At 41.8% G+C, this 17,877-nt stretch overlaps 2 protein-coding genes across 6 annotated transcripts; both read left to right on the top strand.

Annotated features, from left to right (window-relative positions):
• Nucleotides 1-3,334: 3,334 nt before the first annotated feature.
• On the top strand, nt 3,335-11,101 carry LOC108269564 (uncharacterized). The gene is made up of 6 exons (XM_053682650.1): nt 3,335-3,428; nt 5,332-5,580; nt 7,827-7,908; nt 8,516-8,570; nt 8,861-9,168; nt 11,065-11,101. The coding sequence occupies exons 2-6, from the start codon at nt 5,334-5,336 to the stop codon at nt 11,099-11,101; spliced, it is 729 nt and encodes a 242-aa protein (XP_053538625.1). The 5' UTR covers nt 3,335-3,428; nt 5,332-5,333.
• Nucleotides 9,018-17,326, top strand: znf395a (zinc finger protein 395a). Of its 5 annotated transcripts, none has more exons than XM_017476282.3 (10): nt 9,018-9,168; nt 11,065-11,307; nt 11,384-11,571; nt 11,655-11,761; nt 11,853-12,043; nt 12,153-12,253; nt 13,328-13,550; nt 14,553-14,648; nt 15,276-15,397; nt 15,755-17,326. In XM_017476282.3, the coding sequence occupies exons 2-10, from the start codon at nt 11,104-11,106 to the stop codon at nt 15,864-15,866; spliced, it is 1,344 nt and encodes a 447-aa protein (XP_017331771.1). In that variant the 5' UTR covers nt 9,018-9,168; nt 11,065-11,103; the 3' UTR covers nt 15,867-17,326. The 5 variants fall into 5 exon arrangements, with proteins under 5 accessions (XP_017331771.1, XP_017331774.1, XP_017331773.1 ...); XM_017476284.3 differs by lacking the exon at nt 9,018-9,168 and adding an exon at nt 9,249-9,506; XM_017476283.3 differs by lacking the exon at nt 9,018-9,168 and adding an exon at nt 9,249-9,608.
• The last annotated feature ends 551 nt before the right edge of the window (nt 17,327-17,877 follow it).

Here is a 17,877-nt window from a genome sequence, read left to right as displayed (position 1 = left end):
ATATCTCTCTAGACACACGCCAACTCTTCCTCCTCTTATAGGACGCCATTACTTGTGTCCTAATTGAACAGCAAGTCTTATGTAAATTTATACCTTCGACTTTCACGAAACGTTTATTAAACCGGTGTGTAATTGACACGAATAAGCGATTTAAACTCGAATCGGTTTATAAAATCGCAGTAACTCATCATTAATTATACGACTCGAAGCCGATCAATCGAGGTACAGTTTACCGAGTGTCCTTATTTACACAAACTCGAGAGCTAAACTAACTGGATTTTCATGAATACCACATTTACTTGTGTAAATACTCTGCAAACGATTGACAGAAAACCTGTTTGTTTTCCAGCGTGATAAACGAGGCCCACGCCAAGCCATCACCAGTTAATCAGTAATCACCTGCGGTAGAGCTTCGCGAATAGGACGTGAACCGTAACACAACCAAGGATGTCGTGTGTGTCTGTGTGACTGAAAACATGCAAAAACCTAGTCAACTCCTTGTAACCTCTTTTCTTTTTAAACTATTTTATACGCATGTATGCAACACACAATGGCATGAAAATAAACGAGAGAAAATGTATCTGTGGCGGGGTTTTTTTCTTCCATTCTCATACTTTTCCTCACTATTAAGAGGGACTTTAGTCTCTGTCGTGTCTCAAGATAAAATTGTCAACTAGATGCCCAATGAAATCAGGATAAGCAGGTTTCTCTACCTACCTGTCAATCATGTTACTCCAGAAAACTCTCACTTATACTATAGCCTTCAGGTGTTACAGGCTAGTCGTGCAGGTTGGGTATTACTGAGCTTCAGGTGAGGTCTGATAAAACAGCCAACAGTACTGTTAAGCCTAATAATCTTAACACTTGTAATAACAGTTCTCTCTCAGGTAAAGTAAGAGTAGCTTATTTACCCTTTAAGACATTTTGCCTAAAGTGTTACAGCAGAAATTAAATCAAATCAAGTTTTCTTTCACTAACACCTTGTTCTGAAATAATCTGGAGAGAGCCGTTGAGTTTTTTTGACACACAAAAAAACTATTTAAATGTAATAGTAATAATAATAATAATAATAATTCTCAGCTAGGATGTCATTTTTTTCTGGATAGTATAAGCCAGTACTTAGAATAAGTTAAATCTGAAACATTGTTGGACAGTATAAATACATTTCAGGCTATGAATCAGGGAAAGGAGATTATTATTACTGACTATTAACGATTTCTGATTAATACATCGAGTTTATTATGTACAACTAGCGATCTACGTATTCCATACAGTAGGTACTATTTACACAAAACTTACTGTACTGCAGTCTCACCTTTCCTCAGTTGGTACTAGTTCCTTTCTAGTTTAAAACAATAGACAACATGCTTATACACAATAACCTCTCGACCTGTTAGTCTAGGAGTGCCTCAGGGTTCAGTTCTTGGCCCCACCAACTTTTTTTTTCTTTTCTTTCATTTTTTCTCATTCACACATTCTCACAATTTTTGCATGAACACTACGAATGTCATTCGGAATGAACAGATAATGTTTTCTGATAGAAAAACACAAATACAGATATGAATAGGAGGTTAATTGTTATTGTTTTTTTTTAAGAGACCACAGCTGTACATCAGGACGCAAAAAAAAAAAAAATAAATAAAATTTTTTTTAAAAAAAGTCACGTTCACTGGAGGTTTTTAAATTTCATGTCAGCGCAGGACAAAGACAACATTCATCAACGGGAGCATGTGGTGCTGCATGATGCATTTATAACGTCCTCCGTAACGGTGGTTTCTCTGAAGCTGGTTTATATTTTTGGGAAATAGAACCAATCTTAACTCATTAGAAAATATTACAGATTATGAAAACAGTCCTGTACACATCTCTAGTTGAGAACTGGAGTGACGTAGCTGAGGTTGAGCAAGAATTCACGTACCACGCTGATGTTTCTAGATTTCTTCCACTATTTCCTGGAACATAGTGGGAATTATGAGCTGTTACAAGGGTGATGTTACTGCAAACATTCTGTTTAAGTCTTGCTAGCGATGTCCTCCAAGTTACTTTGCAATTTTGGTCTCTTTTCTGACGTTAGTGAATTGACTGAAATGGTGTTATTTCTTCATTGCGACATCGCTGACCTCTGTAGGCTTCTAAGTAATACGAAAGATGCTAAAACTGTGGTTCGTGAACTTCCTTATTTGATTACTGATTATTCAATTTCCTTTTAACCGGTGTCCCAGACTGCACTGCCATACCAGGCTCTGATTAACACTTTCACAGTCACATGCGGAAGACCTTCAGATCACATGTCGGACTCGATTCTTCTGGGTCACAACGTTTTCGGTGTCATATGTCCTCATACGTCCTCATACGTCCACATGATTATTCACGCAATGCTAACGTGACACACAGATACATAGCGCAGATGATTATATACAGTACAGTGCATCTAAAAAATAACGTTCTGTATATTCATTCTACAATAACGATGTCCATAAAAGATCAACAATGTCCCCATAACGATTCCTTTATATTTAACGTCAAATGAATGCATCCCTTGGTTTGTTTAAACACATTTTATTCATTACCACCAGTTATAACATTATTAATATAGAATCATTGATTGATGGGAAAGCATGAGCACATGACAAAGATATTTTATTTCAACACATTTCTTGATCCACGTCTGAAATCAAGTCCTGGTTACACCACTGCGCTGAACTCTCTACCTCTACATTCAGTATCTGTAATGGTGTAAGCAATTTTATTTCCGTTAAAGGGATATGCCAGAGTTTCTCAACCCAATCTCGATATCTATATCTGTAGTGCACGAATGATTACTATTGACAAGACATTTCAGAAAACCAGTTTATTCCAAACTCAGTCTAAAGTCAGCTAAATTATTCAAATACTAGTCTAAACACTGTAATTATAAAGGCATTTACGTAAGACAGACATGAGAGAGAGTCCAGAGGCTCAGGAAGGCATTTTGACACACAGACAGGATGTACAAAGTGACATCATGCTAAATGAAGTCATTATATGTTTCCCCCCCAAGAAAATGAACAGTGTGGTTCATTTTTTTTTATCTAACAGAACGTATTCCGAGAAAATATACAGTACAAGATAGATGACACTGATAACACGAACGTTTAAGGGTTCTAGATGTATCCTTCTTTTCTAAAAGTGTATGAAAAAAAAAACATTATTAATATTCTTATTATTATGCAAATTCCAACTCTTTGGAATGGAAGGTTAATGTCCTACCTTTCCAAAAAAAAAGTTATAGAAGAGGAAACCTGTTGAATGTTTCAACAGGGACAAATGGAATAAAAAGAAACCCCACCTAGAAACTAAAAAGCAAAAGGTCACTGGATGTGGAAGGTTGGAGGTGGTGGGGGTCAGTAAAGCAGATTTTATCTGAGCTTGAGGATGGTCTGGTATTGGTATGGTGCTGTGTTTCGTTCATTCTATTATTTAATTAAAGAAATGACTCAATGTTATTTAAATTCCCTCGAAAGACATCCGGTTCTTAAAATCTACCATTATAAAGCTTTTTTTGTTAGGCTTTCCTATTTGTGCTGTACGTACTATGTGGTATTTGCTCCTGATTTGAGTCTTTTCTTGCTCTAACTCAATCACTTCACCTCAGCTGTTAATTAGCTGATCAATTAAATCAGGAATGTTGGGAGAAGAGAAACACTAAACTGTGGATTCTCCAGCACCAGAGTTGGGAACTTGTGAATTTGAGTGATGAGAAAACACAGTTTTGTATTTATTTTGGACTCTAAACACGAATTATGCAAGAAAATGAAATGAGTGTCTGACTTAAGCCGTGTCATTAAAGAATCTGGTGTGGCTTTAGCTTTCTTTTCGGTGTAGTAAAGGGAAGAATGTGAAGAATCGAATCGTTCAGAAAGAATCTTTGAAGTGAACCGGATCTAAAAGACTTGTAAATGTGGTGCTGATTATATTCGGTCATATATATCTTTTTTTTGTAACAGATGAGTCAATAGAAACTGGCAGGCATTTAAGTTATGTAAATGCCCCTCACTCAGTTTAAAACAACAACAAAACACACAACCGAACGACTCGGAACGAATCAGTGAGTGAAGGAATCGAATCACTTTGTTGTACTGAACTAAACAAATCGACTCACTATAAATGAAGTGCTCTGTACACCACTGTGGCATTCATTGTCTTACTGTAATTATCATCGAGTTCATATTACGTACATCAGGTTATTAGCAGGCTAATGCTAAAGCGCTAAAAAGTAGTTTTTACCGGAGCTCACGGTGAAGGGGGGCGGGGAGGTGGAGCTTGTGATGCGACGTGCAGCGCGAGCTCGCGGAGCCATGTGCTCTTCTGCACGTTCTGCACGTACACGTTCTTTTATTCGCAGTGCAACTGCACAGCAGTTACTCATCAGCGCGCACGTAAGAGTCGTCCACTGGGTGTGCGCGTGCATGCAAGAACACAGCAGGGTTAACCAAAAAAAAAAAGAGAACACCATCACTTGTGCGATCCAAGAGAGAGAAAAAAAATATGCATGCAACAAACAAACAAACACACAACTCCGTTACGTGCATGCATGACGTCACGAGCACTCATTTACAGGCTGCACTACAGTAACCTACATAACCGATGAAAAGCTATGGGTTGTCATCTATATAACATTTTTTTTAAATGGTTGCTTTTCGTGCAACTTATCTCTCTGTCTCTTTTAAAGAGAGTAAAAGAAGAGCGCGAGGGTGGAGTTGCTGGATTTGTGTTTACGGATTAAGGATTTATGGTGTGTGTGTAATTAGAAACCACACTGAGCTATGCTATGGAGCAGTTATGTAATCACTTCCCTGTTGCCCCTGCAAGCATGCATGCTGCTCTGCACATCTCACTGCAGCTCATCTGAACATCCAAACAAAGTGGAATTCTCATGCACTTGATTAATGATTAAAGTGCAAACATGGCATTGTGGCATTGGTATTGCACCTGGACTTCTGTGGCACTACTACTATTACTAAAGCATGCACTTGTGAGTGAAAATGCGTGCACATTATTCTGCCATTATGCTGTGAAATTTACATTTGTTCTTGAGATTTCTCTTCCTTTTTTAGATGATCTACTCTGCAAAAATACCTTCTTTGCCATTGTGGCCAATGCCTCCTGCACGCAGGGTTGCCAAATTGCATGGGATTTTTTTTTTGACTCTCAGTCTAGAAATGAAATTCCTCCTTAATGCACAACAAACTGTAGCTCTGACACATGAATGCTGAGTATAGAGTGAAAAATAATCAAGCAAAAATGCTCCCAGAAATATACCCGAGTATAACAACACGTTTTTATTTCCAGGAATGAAGTTTAAAAACAAAGAAGAAGAAGCCGGGTTTGGGAGAACAATCTGGCAACCCTGGCCACCAGTCTGGCGTAAACAAGTCGGGATTTTAGGGTGTGAGTCTTACGAATCGCCTTTCAGCCAATCACAGCTCACATCCTGCCCACATGGCTGGGTTGTTTACTACAAGAACTGGAGAGAGGAACCGAGAAACCCAGGAACTGACTCAAACCGGCATGTACAACACAACACATACACTACAATGGGTATGCCTCAAAACACACACTTCTGTACTACTATAGACTGAGGGTTACACAACTGTTCACACACACACACACACACACCTTACATTAAAAACATCAGGATGATGAGATGTATAAGCCAAACATTTAAAAAAGTGCATGAGATTCTTCTTTAAATGCGAGCAGTAACTGTCAGCAGTGCTCACTGTACACTTTAAGTTCCTGAAGTTGTCGGAAATCTTAAAGTGTACAGCTTTATCTCTGACCGTTACAAAGCGCTAACACTGGAGACTCCTTCCATAAATGTTAAATAAACATCTTATAGAATGCGCACAGCTCGCCATGTTACTGAGAAATCATAAACTCCTCTGTCCTGAAGACATCCATCCATCCTTCCATATTCCATACCAATTATCCTACATAGGGTCGTGGGGGAGACTGGAACCTATCCCAGAAGACTCGGGGGACAATGGTCCTGACTTACAAATAAGGAAATACAAGCAAGGTGATATATCAAGCGGAAAACAATACAAGTCGTGCTACAATGCAAGATTTATAATTGAGTTCTAGAGAAGCTAAGTGCGCGAGGTGTAAGAGCCAGAGAAAGTTTTATTTATTTATTTATTTATTTTAATAAATAATGTGGGGGTTAGCATTTTAGGGGTTAGTTAGGTGTTCATGGAAGAGGTGGGTCTTTAGCTGTTTTTTGAAGATAGTGACAGATTGTGCAGTCCAGATTGAGGTCGGAAGTTCATTCCACCACTGAGGAACCGTTAGTTTGAATGTTCTGGAAAGGGACCTTGAGACACGCTGAGTAGGCACTTCTAAGCATCGGTCGTTAACCGATCGCAGATTGCGTGAGGGAACGTAGCTTCTCAGGAGAGTGTTGGGGTAAGGGGGCGCTGTTCCAGACAAGGTCTTTTACGTGATCATCAAGGCCTTGAATTTGATACGGGCGTCTACAGGAAGCCAGTGGAGGGAGATGAAGAGGGTGGGTTCTTTTGGGCTGGTTGAAGATGAGACGTGCTGCTGCATTGTTGCAGTAGTCCAGTTTTGATATGACAAGAGTAGTATCTGCGTAGTCTGTTCGGAGAGATAGGGTCTGATTTTCTTGATGTTGTACAGGATGAACCTACCGGACCGTGCAGGTGTTGAAATGTGGTCTGTAAGGGTCAAGCTGTCATCAAAAGTCACCCCAAGGTTCCTGGCTCTCCTGGTTGGCTTGAGTTTGGTTGAGCCGAGCTGTACAGTGAGGTTGTGGTTGATTGAGGGGCAGGCTAGGATGACGAGAATCTCAGATTTTGCCAAGTTGAGCTTAAGGGGGTGTTTCCTCATCCAGTTTGAGATGTCAGACGGGCAAGCAGAGATTCGTGCAGAGACAGATGGATCATCAGGCTGGAAGGACAAATAGAGCTGGGTGTCATCGGCATAGCAATGATATGAGAAGCCATGAGGCTCAATCACCTGCCCCAGAGATGTAGTATAAATAGAAAAGAGCAGAGGACCCAGGACTGACCCCTGGGGAACCCCAGTTGTGAGTTGCTGACACTGATACTGGACACTCCTTCCACAAATGTTTCAAGTTTTATCGTCATGTGCATAAAGAGTGCTGTAAGCATATATATACAGTGAAATTCTTTTGGTACTGGTGCAGAGACAGAGTGCAAAAATGAAACAAAGTGTAAACACGTGCAAAGAACGTTTTTTTTTAAACCCTAAACATTGTACGCAGTCAAAAAAGTGAAACGTTAGGGGGTAGTGCACATACAGTTAACTTTGAGTAAACATCCATTTTCCATACCAATTATCCAACACAGGGTCGCTGGGAGCCTATCTGAGTGATCAACACAACATGTTAAATTATTGTCGGATTACGTTGCCGACTGCGCTGCCGACCTCATCATCCAACTCTGAATTCCCTTAAAGTGAATGTTCGTTGCTTTGACCTTTTGATTGTGAGTCTGAGTCCTGATTTGAAACCAAATAACCACAGGTAAGTTAGCGTTCATCACTATTTAGCGTTAACGCTGCTGAAAACGCCTGGCCGTGTTTGTGATATTTAGTCGGGGAGCTCACGAAAATGTTTTCATTGTAAAACCGTAACTCAGCGAGTGATAATTAACTTTACTTATCGCTACGGCTTCAAATGTGAACATCCTGTACTGCTTCCTCAGTGTTAGCGTGACACAACTCGCGTCATGTGTTTATGTTGGCTGTGAAATATGGACCGAGGTTATTCTCTAAATCTCTGGGTCTGTATCTTATCTGAGGCTCGGAGTTAGGGTTAGCTACCTGGATGCCGTCATCAATCACAGTAGGGATGAGTGATGCTAACCGAGACGCTCACCTGAGGTAATAACATTACTTTAGCATACAGCTCGCGGTATTCCCATGACCTTTTTGAAAGTTAACATTAACGTAGCATCACACCTGTACGCCATGATGTAATACAGAGAGCGGGTTAACGTGAATTACATTTAGCAAGTGTTTTTGAGAAGGCAAGCTGTAGTGATTAGAATTAGGAGGATGGGTTAGAGTCATGTTTGTTCATGTATTCGGTGAATGTTAATGCCGGGTAACAGGTGCAGACAGTCAGCGGCTAACGGAACTTAGCTAGCTCAGTAATGTCGAAGCCAAAAGTTCTTCACAAGGTCAACATGTTAAAAAGAGAGGATGGGGTTTACAGTAGATTGTAATGCTTTCCACTATCTTTCCACTATAATGTTGGTTGACTTAATTACTGCAGGTTGTGCAAATAAATTAGCGGTGAGGTGCTAAAGGCAGGAAAAGAAATATTCACAAGTTAGCTAGATTTCCCTAGCGAGTCTACAGCGCCATTTTGTTCATTAGGAGAGTATAGGTCACATTTCCAAAATTACCCAATTCTGTAAAGCAAATGCATTTGTCTATATTTTTGTAGCTAACAACTAACCAATACAATTTTTTTGCTCTTTTACAGCTTTTCACATGGAAAGGAGTGGGACTCCTGTCTTCCCAGATGGGCCGGGAGATTCGTAAGAAGATGCATCTTCTCCAGTTCTTACATCTGTGGAACGTTGAAATGATTTTTAATAAATGTCGCCTGAATGTCATGCAGTTGTTTGTTTACGTTGTGAGCATTTTAGTAGAATTTTAGCATACGAACAAATAGCATTTTAGGATGATTGGGGGGGGGGGGGGGAGTATAAACAACACATCTCCGTGTTATTTTGTACTAACACCCTGATTGTGTTGAAAGCAACTTAACTAGACACGTAGGTGTGTTCAGACTCAACACGTGATGGTGTTATTTATCTGTTTTAAGAGGGTCGAAGATGAATCAACGACCTCTGACCTTGTAAAAGTGAGCCGTGAAAGGCTTCTGCAAGTGGACACGCTTCCTATTACAAACCAAGTCCATCGAAGTGGAAAGCTGAAACGAATGAGTGACACGCCCACCGGTGCACGCCTTTACAGCACGCGCTCCTTCAGCAATCCAGTGCGGGTTTTGTCGCGTGCCAGGAGTGCGCATTTGGAAAGGGTTTCGAGTCGGAGCCGGTCAGAGCAAGTTCAGAGTGAAAAAAAAAAAGAAAGAAAGAAGGGGGAGTGTGAGCTGGAGAAGACTACAAGCAGGTACGAAATGTTCATTCAAAAAAGAAAAAAGCTAAGGTATAGATTAGTATGTACGTGAGTGCGTGCGTGGTGGTGCAGTTGAGCGCGCGGCGTTTGCGCATTTGTTAGGAGAGCGTTTTTTTATATATATATATATATATGTGTTTTTTTACATTTATTTTATTTTTTTGCAATTTTTAAATTTTGTATTATTAGACCGAGTGAAAGTAACGAGTGGGTGTGTTGGAGTTCGACATTCCTTTAAGGGACAGCAAGCGCGTGCTTCGTGTATTCATGCGAGAACTTTAAACAGACATTCTGTAAGGAAGGAAAAACAAACAGCGCGCGCGCGCACGCGGGTGGGTGTGTATGTGTGTTGCACATTGAAGAGCAAGCTTGCTTTGCGATACACGGATCTTTATTGCACTTATACTACAGTAACCAGAGGCAAAGTACACAAGGTCGGTGTATATATATATAAGAGCTTGAATATCTCTGTAGGCTGCTGCATTAGTGTGACGTCATCCATACATCGATGACGCGCCGGTGGGTTCTGTGAACTGATCAAGAAGCGCGCGAGGGGTGTGATGGTGGCTTCGTTTGCCTTGTTTTCATCTTTCAGGCTTTAGAACCTTTAACTAGAACCCGTGCAGTGCACTCAAGGCATTTCCTGTGGGTGATGGATGTAATGCAGCTGGAGATTAAATGTCTCTCTCTCTCTCTCTCTCACACACACACACACACACACAGACACAAAATACTGCTGAGCTTCTTAACTGTTTATGCAATATATATGAAACCTGTGCATTATCGTTACAACGGATCACGTGACTTGAAAGCTTTGTTTCCATATTAATTAACCAACCGTGCTGTTGTTGAACATAATTAAATGACAAAAAAAAAATTCTAATCAGACACTGGGAAGTTTATAGAGTAGTATAACCATGGTGCAACAGGAGGAGGAATGCCACTTGGAAAGCATGGAAAGTTCTATAAAGATCACTTTCGCTCATGAATCAGCCTTTATCGGAATCATGGAAACTTAAAACCCAGCTGTGCATCGCTCCTTCCCACTGCCTTTCATTGTAATGGCTTTTAGGGCCGAACGTTCCCTCATTATTTTGCCCATAATGGGTATAACTCTAACCAGAATCACAGGAGGGAGTGTATACGGGTGTCATCGTGTTGCAGCCCACTCGGATCTTCTCTCATGCTAATTCGGATGTTCGAGAGAAAGTCCAAACAAAGTGTAAAAGAAAAGTCTACGACCTTTCCAACTGGCAGTTGTCGCGCTACGTGATTCGGCTCACGAACGGTCGAGTCCTGAACCGGTGATCATGAGATCGTGGTGTCGCTGTCAAGTTTTGACTGGTTTTCGTTTGATGAGTCAAAGTGTGACGCCCGGTCTTTCAGGATTTTGCATCATACCGTGTCGTGGTGTTTGAGTAACTCAGCCAGTGAGTGGACACGCACCTGATTGCCGGGCTGCTGCGTCAGGGTGTAATCAGCGGGGGTTTGAGTGTACAGTTAGGCTTTAATTATCGCACGGCGTGCTGTATTATATCGTAGTATTTTTAACACCGTCCTTACCTAATCGCTTCTAGTCGCCTGTCGTAGTTCTCAGGAAAGTGATGTTTGATTATGGCGGAATTAACGAGACTCGGCGTGCGATCGAGTCAAGCCTCGTTCAGCACTTAACGAGAGCAAAGCATCTACCTTGACCGGCGTTTGTTGGTTAGTTGACCTGTTGTGTGGTTGAAGAACATCCAAAAATGGAGACGCTGGAGCCTCCTTCCATACATGTTAAATAAACATCTGGACATTTGAATGCGAACGAGCTGTTACTATGGAAACGATAACGTGTTTGAACGTGTGATTTGCAGCTAGTCTCTAACCCAAACTTTTCCTCTTCCTCAGCTTTTCTCTTGGTGCAGCTGATCTCCTGCAGGAGTAGCGATGGAGAAGGTGCTAACAGCGACGGTGCTTCCGAGGAGCCGGTTAGGGAAGCGCTCTCCACTAGGAGCCTTGGTGTGCAACTCTTCAGCAGAGGGTCTCGTGGACATAGGAGGACACGGAGACACCGACGGCGTTCCTGTGATCTCCGGGATCGGAGCAGGAGTCCACGGTGTCCACAGGGTCAAACTGCACCCGGGACAGCGGGTAAGCAGGAGTTCTGAAGTATCGAAGGACGATGTTTTGTCGATTTTGCTTTCTGATCTGTTTTTGTGTGTCTCAGGTGTACGTGCATTGTGGTGGACAAGAGCGTGCTGGCGCTGTGGAGCAGCACAACCACGTGGACAACGAGGTGTCCATATTCATACAGCAGCTCAATCAGCGCGTGCACCGGAAACTGGAGGACGTGTGGTTGAGCCCGTCAGGCGTCCTCGCTCACCCTGTGTCTTTATCAATCGACGTGCCAAAAAGGTTTGGTTTTGCTTTCGTCAGGGATTTTCTGTTTGCTTGAATCGTCTCAGCTTGGTTCTGATCTTCTCTGATCTTCTGTTCAGGAGCGTAGAGAGCGCGGACATGGACGAAATCATGGCTGCTATGGTGCTAACCAGTCTGTCCTGCAGCCCAATGATCCAAAGCCCCGTTCATGGAGAACCAGCGCCAGGTTGGCTGACTTCCAGATTTTTGGTGTGACTTCCTTCGCCATGTCAAATGTGTTTTTTAATAAAAAATTTCTGCATAACTTTTGTTCGCAGTGTCAAACGGGACAGATAGCACTGGTAGCGAAATGTCTGATGGTGGTTACTGGAGCTGTGACCATGGAAACAGCAGTCCTGCGCCGTCTCCACCTGACGCAGAGGCGGACCGCACCCCTCCTGTCGACGATGGCTTGGACATGGAGATGGATCAAGTGTTGTTTGATGAACCAGCACCGAGGAAACGCAAGGTAAATACTTCCTTCTGGTTTTGCGAGGTTTAATATACAGCAGGGGATTTAAAAAAAAAAATGTTTTTGTGGGACTAAATTGTATTCCTACCTGCTTTATTTCATTTAGAACTCGGTGAAGGTGGCGTACAGGTGCCTGTGGCCAAACTGTGGCAAAATCCTCACCACTATTGTAGGCATGAAGCGCCACATTCGTACTCTTCACCTGGGGTAAGTTTCCACAACAGGAACCTTTTCAGAAACCATTCGAGAACTCGCAAAGGACCAGGACCTATTTTCATTCCCGGTTCGTAGTTTCAGAAATGTTCCAGAGTAGGTATCAGGAACCAGAGCTTGCTGATTGGTCAGCGGCACGCTTTACAGAACAGCCTAAACTTTAAAAAAATAAAAAACCAACAACAATCCTTCAAGGGTTCTTAGCTTGTTATAGAGATTCTGCATGAAATCCCTTTGTTACTGTACTTTTCCATAATGGTCACGTCCTGGAATCGTGAAATTCTTGTTCGAAGATGCTCTCTTTAGTTCCTTAGGAAGTTTGAGAACTTTATTAGACACATTTGTTTTCTCCAAGAATAGTTCAGGAACTCTTTGGTTCCTCAAGAAAGCCCAGAAACTCAGTGGAAACATGTCTGAAACTGTCTGAACTGCTCCGGAATCTTTGGTTCCTCAAGAAAGCCCAGAAGAAACATATCGTAACTGTAGGAATAGTTCTGGAGATCTTTGGTTCCCCAAGAAAGCCTAGAACCTGAATAGAAATGCATCATAACTGATTTCTGGAACTTTTTACTTCCTCATAAAGTTCCAGAACTTCAGTAGAAAGAAGTATTTACTGACAGAATAGGTCAAGGACTCTTTGGTTCCCCGAGAAAGCCCGGAACCGCAGTGGAAGCATATTGTAACTGTTGGAATAGTTGTAGAACTCTTTGGTTCCTGGGGGAAAGCCCGGAACCTCAGTAGAAATACATCGTAGCTGATTTCTGGAACGTTTTACTGCATAAAAAAGTTCCAGAACTTCAGTCGAAGCATGTCTTAACTGACGTGTTAATTGTCCAAGAAATACATTTTAATTTGAACAGGATTATTCCAGAACCTTTTTAAGCTTTATAGAAGGTTCCAGATCTTTGGCAGAAACGTTTTATTTAACAGGGTCGTTCCGAAACCTTTACGTTTCTTAGAAGGTTCCGGAACTCTTTTTAGAAACGCATCATCTGCTCGCCTCTCTCATTCGGAGCTGTTTGAAATCCGGAGCTTGCTCTAACACTGTACTGTGCTCACCTTCACCAGCCGACAGAGCGAACAGGAGCGCTGCCAAAGAGAAGAAGACTTCTACTACACGGAAATCTACCAGGACGCGGAACAACCGGCAGCTCCGGCCGGCTCCGGATCACCTTCCAGTCCGAGCCATCAGAGATCCTCTCCACCGACGCCGGAGCCTCTTCAACCCAGCCCGCTCAGCCAGTCGGCCCCCAGCAGCATCTGGCAGGTCCACTCCGAACATTCGTACCAGGTGGGTCACGTGACATGAGCACCTTGTCCTGCTGTCTTACTGTGATACACTATGGTAACTATGGTAACCACGATATTACCACAATATTGCGCTACTTATGTTACTGTTCCGTTAACAGCAGGCAACGTAAGACGGACACATAGTGTAGTTTTTTTTTTTTGTTTTTTTCAAAAATTTGTGTTTTAATGGTTAAAAAGTCTTTATAACACACCGTGGTCATGCTTTACGCAAGATCCACTCGTATTTTAGTCAAAATGTAGGCTTTTTTTAACAAAAACCAACAACAGCACCCTTTTATCAAACTGCCTGTGGTTAACCCGGGGTTTCACAAGCCTTTGGTTTGGCTTTTTTGGTTTTGTTCCAGAAACCCAACTCCTTTGCACTCAGCGGAAACGCGTCTAAGCTCTAACTCTGGATTAGCAGCTGTCATATGACATGGAGTTTTCAGGTAGCGGCGAGAATTAAACGAGCTACGACTAACCTGAAAGGAAGTTGTGTAAAAAAAAAAACAACAACAAAAAAAACAAGTACAAACCATTGCGTGATGCAGTTACGGAGTGAAGTAACAGAATTACATACGGAATAAATGACTCAGTGTCATGCTGTTATAGGGAAATAATCATCTACGCACCAATAACAGCATGTCCCCGAGTTGGTTTATTTCAATTAGGGACTGTTACTGGAGACTCCTTCCATAAACACATTGCTCCTTACGGAAGACGTCGCCACGTCGACGGTGACACCGTGTTTTTTTTTTTTTTAATGCGTTTGTGTGAAGCATCTGTCCTACACGTCCCTGTGAATGAGCTGCCGCTATATAACGTAGTAACGTAGCGAGCGTGTTAATATAAACCTATGATTTGCATCTGCGCTTCTGTCAGAAAAAATTAAACCGCTGTTCAAGCCTGACGTCCATCCAAACACGCAAACCGTTGACTTTCATAAGGATTATTGTTGTAAGAATCGTAACTCATCGAGCCTCTCTGGCGTGTTGCTTTACAGGCTCCGCCTCCTGTTGGTTTAACTCCGTGTAAAGCCGTGTGTGTGCCTGTCCTGCCTCGCTGGGCGCCTCTCGTCACGCCACACCAGAACAAACAGGTCAGCTTCTTCTCCACCAGCTTAACCTTTTGACTGGAAACATGTTGGGAAATTCTGCCAACGTGTTTTAAGTACGTGCTCAGATCCAGAGGTGCTGATGGTGCTTCTGCTATGTGTTATGACTCAGTGTGACTCTTGCTGACTGTCGAGTCAAACATGTGCTGGTGTGCACGTTGCTGGTTTAGGCAACGAAGCAGGCCATGGTGTGAAATCTTAAGCCGAAGCAAAGGTTGAATAGACTGTGTGTTTTCCTCAAGGCTGTAAAATGTCCATGGTGTGCTTGTTTTGGTCTTTGGTCTGCTGCCACTCTCAGTTATGGTGATACACTGCCATCTAGTGGGCAAATCATCAAATTGCAGACGTTGTATTTGTTCATTTGTTTGTGTAAATATACTGTATGATATGTATCGTATTTAATTGTTGCAATTTATTGTCACGCAGTAAGTTTATCGTGACACTTTTCAAACACAGAGTAAGAGATTGGATGTTAAAATGTCTGATTTTGTTCGATTGTTTATTTATTACCCAACCTGCAGTCATGAAACTACTCAAAGTATTTTCCACGTATTCACCACGTGACCGTGGTGCGATCTTGTGTGTTGAGGTTGTGTTTCTTTTCTTCTCCAGGCCGCTCCGTTCCGGCGTCGTTCGGTCAGCGTAGGTGAACAGTGGCTCCAGAGCCACAGCGCCCCCTCCAGGCCTCCACACCTCGCCAGTGTTTCACCTCCAAGAAGCCACTGCGCCTCACGGTTCGTCCGCTTCATCCTCGCCCTTTAATTTATTTATTTAGGAAAAAAATAAGTGTGTCTAGACCATTAGCATTAGAATATCTTAAATACTGAATTGACACATTCATCAATTTATAGGCATTTTTTATAGGCACGGTTTTATTTTGGTGTCATGTAATTTGAAAAAAAATATATATATATATACTATATATATATATTGGATAATGAGTCTCAAAATCTTGTATATAATAATAATAATAATAATAATAATAATAATTCTGAGAACATCATCTACATTATCATTTGGTTTGCGTGTCAGCTTTTCTGTAACGTTGTATTACTGAGCAGTTAACGTTTTCCTATTGGTTCTCCTAACAGGAGGGTTCGAGGCGAGGCTAAAAAGTGCCGGAAGGTATACGGTATCGAGCACCGGGATCAGTGGTGTACGGCCTGTCGCTGGAAAAAAGCCTGCCAGAGATTTTTGGACTGAATCTGGTGCTGAGCTGAACGACGTACGAACCAGAGACTGAGGAATTAAACGCGAAGAGGTGGATCAGCTACACCGCGGTGGAGGGGAAAACAGACGAAAACCTTCCTTTTTTTTTAAAATTCTGTACATTTTATAAGAGATGTTTTACCGTTATGGCGCAGCGTTAACTCCGGACCGATCTACGCCGCAGTCGGTCTCTCACACCGCATCAGTCTTCCTGAGGTCGTCCACTCGGTGCCGATTTCTTTCGATATGCAACAGCCATGTTTTCCGTGAAGGCTCAGATTAATCGAGGGTCGTGACACTCCGTATGGTGACTCTTTTGTTTACCGCGAGAGATTCGCAGTCATTCCAGAAAACCCGACCCGTCTTTCAGTTTCATCGTTTTTGTATTATTTTTTTATTATTTTTTCGGCGATTCGAAAAAGCCGAGGTTTTACAGAAAGACGTCGTTTTTTTTTTCTTTTTTTCTTTTTCGTGTTGGGGTTTTGTTTCGTTTTTCAGGGCAGGAAGTGAACGGCAGCTCGACGGTGAAAGTGATTTGTATGGACGTGCTTTAAAAGCATACACGCCTTTATGTTTATGTATGCCATGTATACCAGCTGTTACGTGTTTTTATAACGACAAAAAGAGCAAAAAAAAAAAAAAAAAAAAAAACAAAAACCAACCAAACACTTTTTTTTTGTTGTTGTTGTTGTTTTTTTGTATTAAGACGTCTAATGACTGTGATTGCAGTCATGATCCGTCTGTTTCTACATCTATCATCTCATATCTTACGCGCGAAAGACATTTTCCTTTTTCGGCTCCAGGGGGCGAATTCGTCCAGCGAGATTTGATTTCAGCGATGATTGTTTTCGTTCTTATCGTACGCCTTCCGTTCCAAATGAACCCCTTTTTCCGTTGTCCTGTTTTCACTTGTATATCTCATCACTCCCTTATCAGCACTACTTGGACTCTGTGTAAAGATCCAGAATTCTGAATTTGTTTCAGCGTGCGATTGTAAAAAGGACGTAGCTTATTATGACGCGTTCCGAGACGATCTCCTCATTTAAAAACCAAACAAAAGGAACATTCTTTCAGAATGAGGTTGCGGTTCGTAAGACAAAACTTTGGCAAAACGAACCCGTCAACAGTTTAGTGGAAATTTTTGCAGGGTCCAAGCATCCGATTCGTGTTCATATTTCGAACTGCTATCGCGTCTTTCCGTGTTAAACGTCCGCTCCGAAACTGTCGGCTTTACACAGCGTTAACCTTGGGATACGGAGATGAACGAACGTTCGAGGAGGTTCATCGTCAGGTTCGCCAAAGTCTGAACTATCTTCATACGACAATATTATCATCATCATCATCATCATGCTCATCAGTTATAACCTGTACAGTATTTTGCATGAAATGGCTCTGGAGTTTTACATTTTGAAATCGTCATTTTCATGTTTTAATACACTTTCTATGTAAGTCAACGTGTCGTTATTGTTTTTTCTACTTTCGACAGAAGAGCACTGCACACATATATATATATACACACAGTATATATTTAATAATACCGAATAAAGTCCTGTATAATCACGAGGACTTCTGGATTCTGGAAACGTCTCTTGAAGTCTGTAATATCTCTCGTGCTGTGAAAGATCATCCTGATCATTTAGATCTCATTTGCCGCTGTCGATATCTTCTTCGGGCTTTATTCCGTTTGTCGCTCAGATGGAACTCAAAAAGATGTCCGATATGAAACACTGAACAATTTGCGCTTTGTAAATGCAAGACTTAAAGACTTATCATATTTAGAAGAGGTGCGTTTATTAAAAAAAGCCGTGTCTCTTAACAAAATATCGGTCACAGATCTACTCACGGCTGCGAAGGACTTTTAATTCTGCACTGTTTTTTTTTTTAAAAAAAAAGTTGTCCTAGGGAAGTCCGCGTACGCTTTGTTATTCAGTATGTAGACCAATCAGAAGTCGGGTCATTTCGGCGACAGGTAGGATACGGTGGGCGATACGACAGACATGTCACA

This window comes from Ictalurus punctatus, chromosome 9, assembly GCF_001660625.3.
Source record: "Ictalurus punctatus breed USDA103 chromosome 9, Coco_2.0, whole genome shotgun sequence".
In the NCBI taxonomy this organism is placed as follows: Eukaryota; Metazoa; Chordata; class Actinopteri; order Siluriformes; family Ictaluridae; genus Ictalurus; species Ictalurus punctatus.
This window is presented reverse-complemented; position numbering and strand designations above follow the sequence as displayed.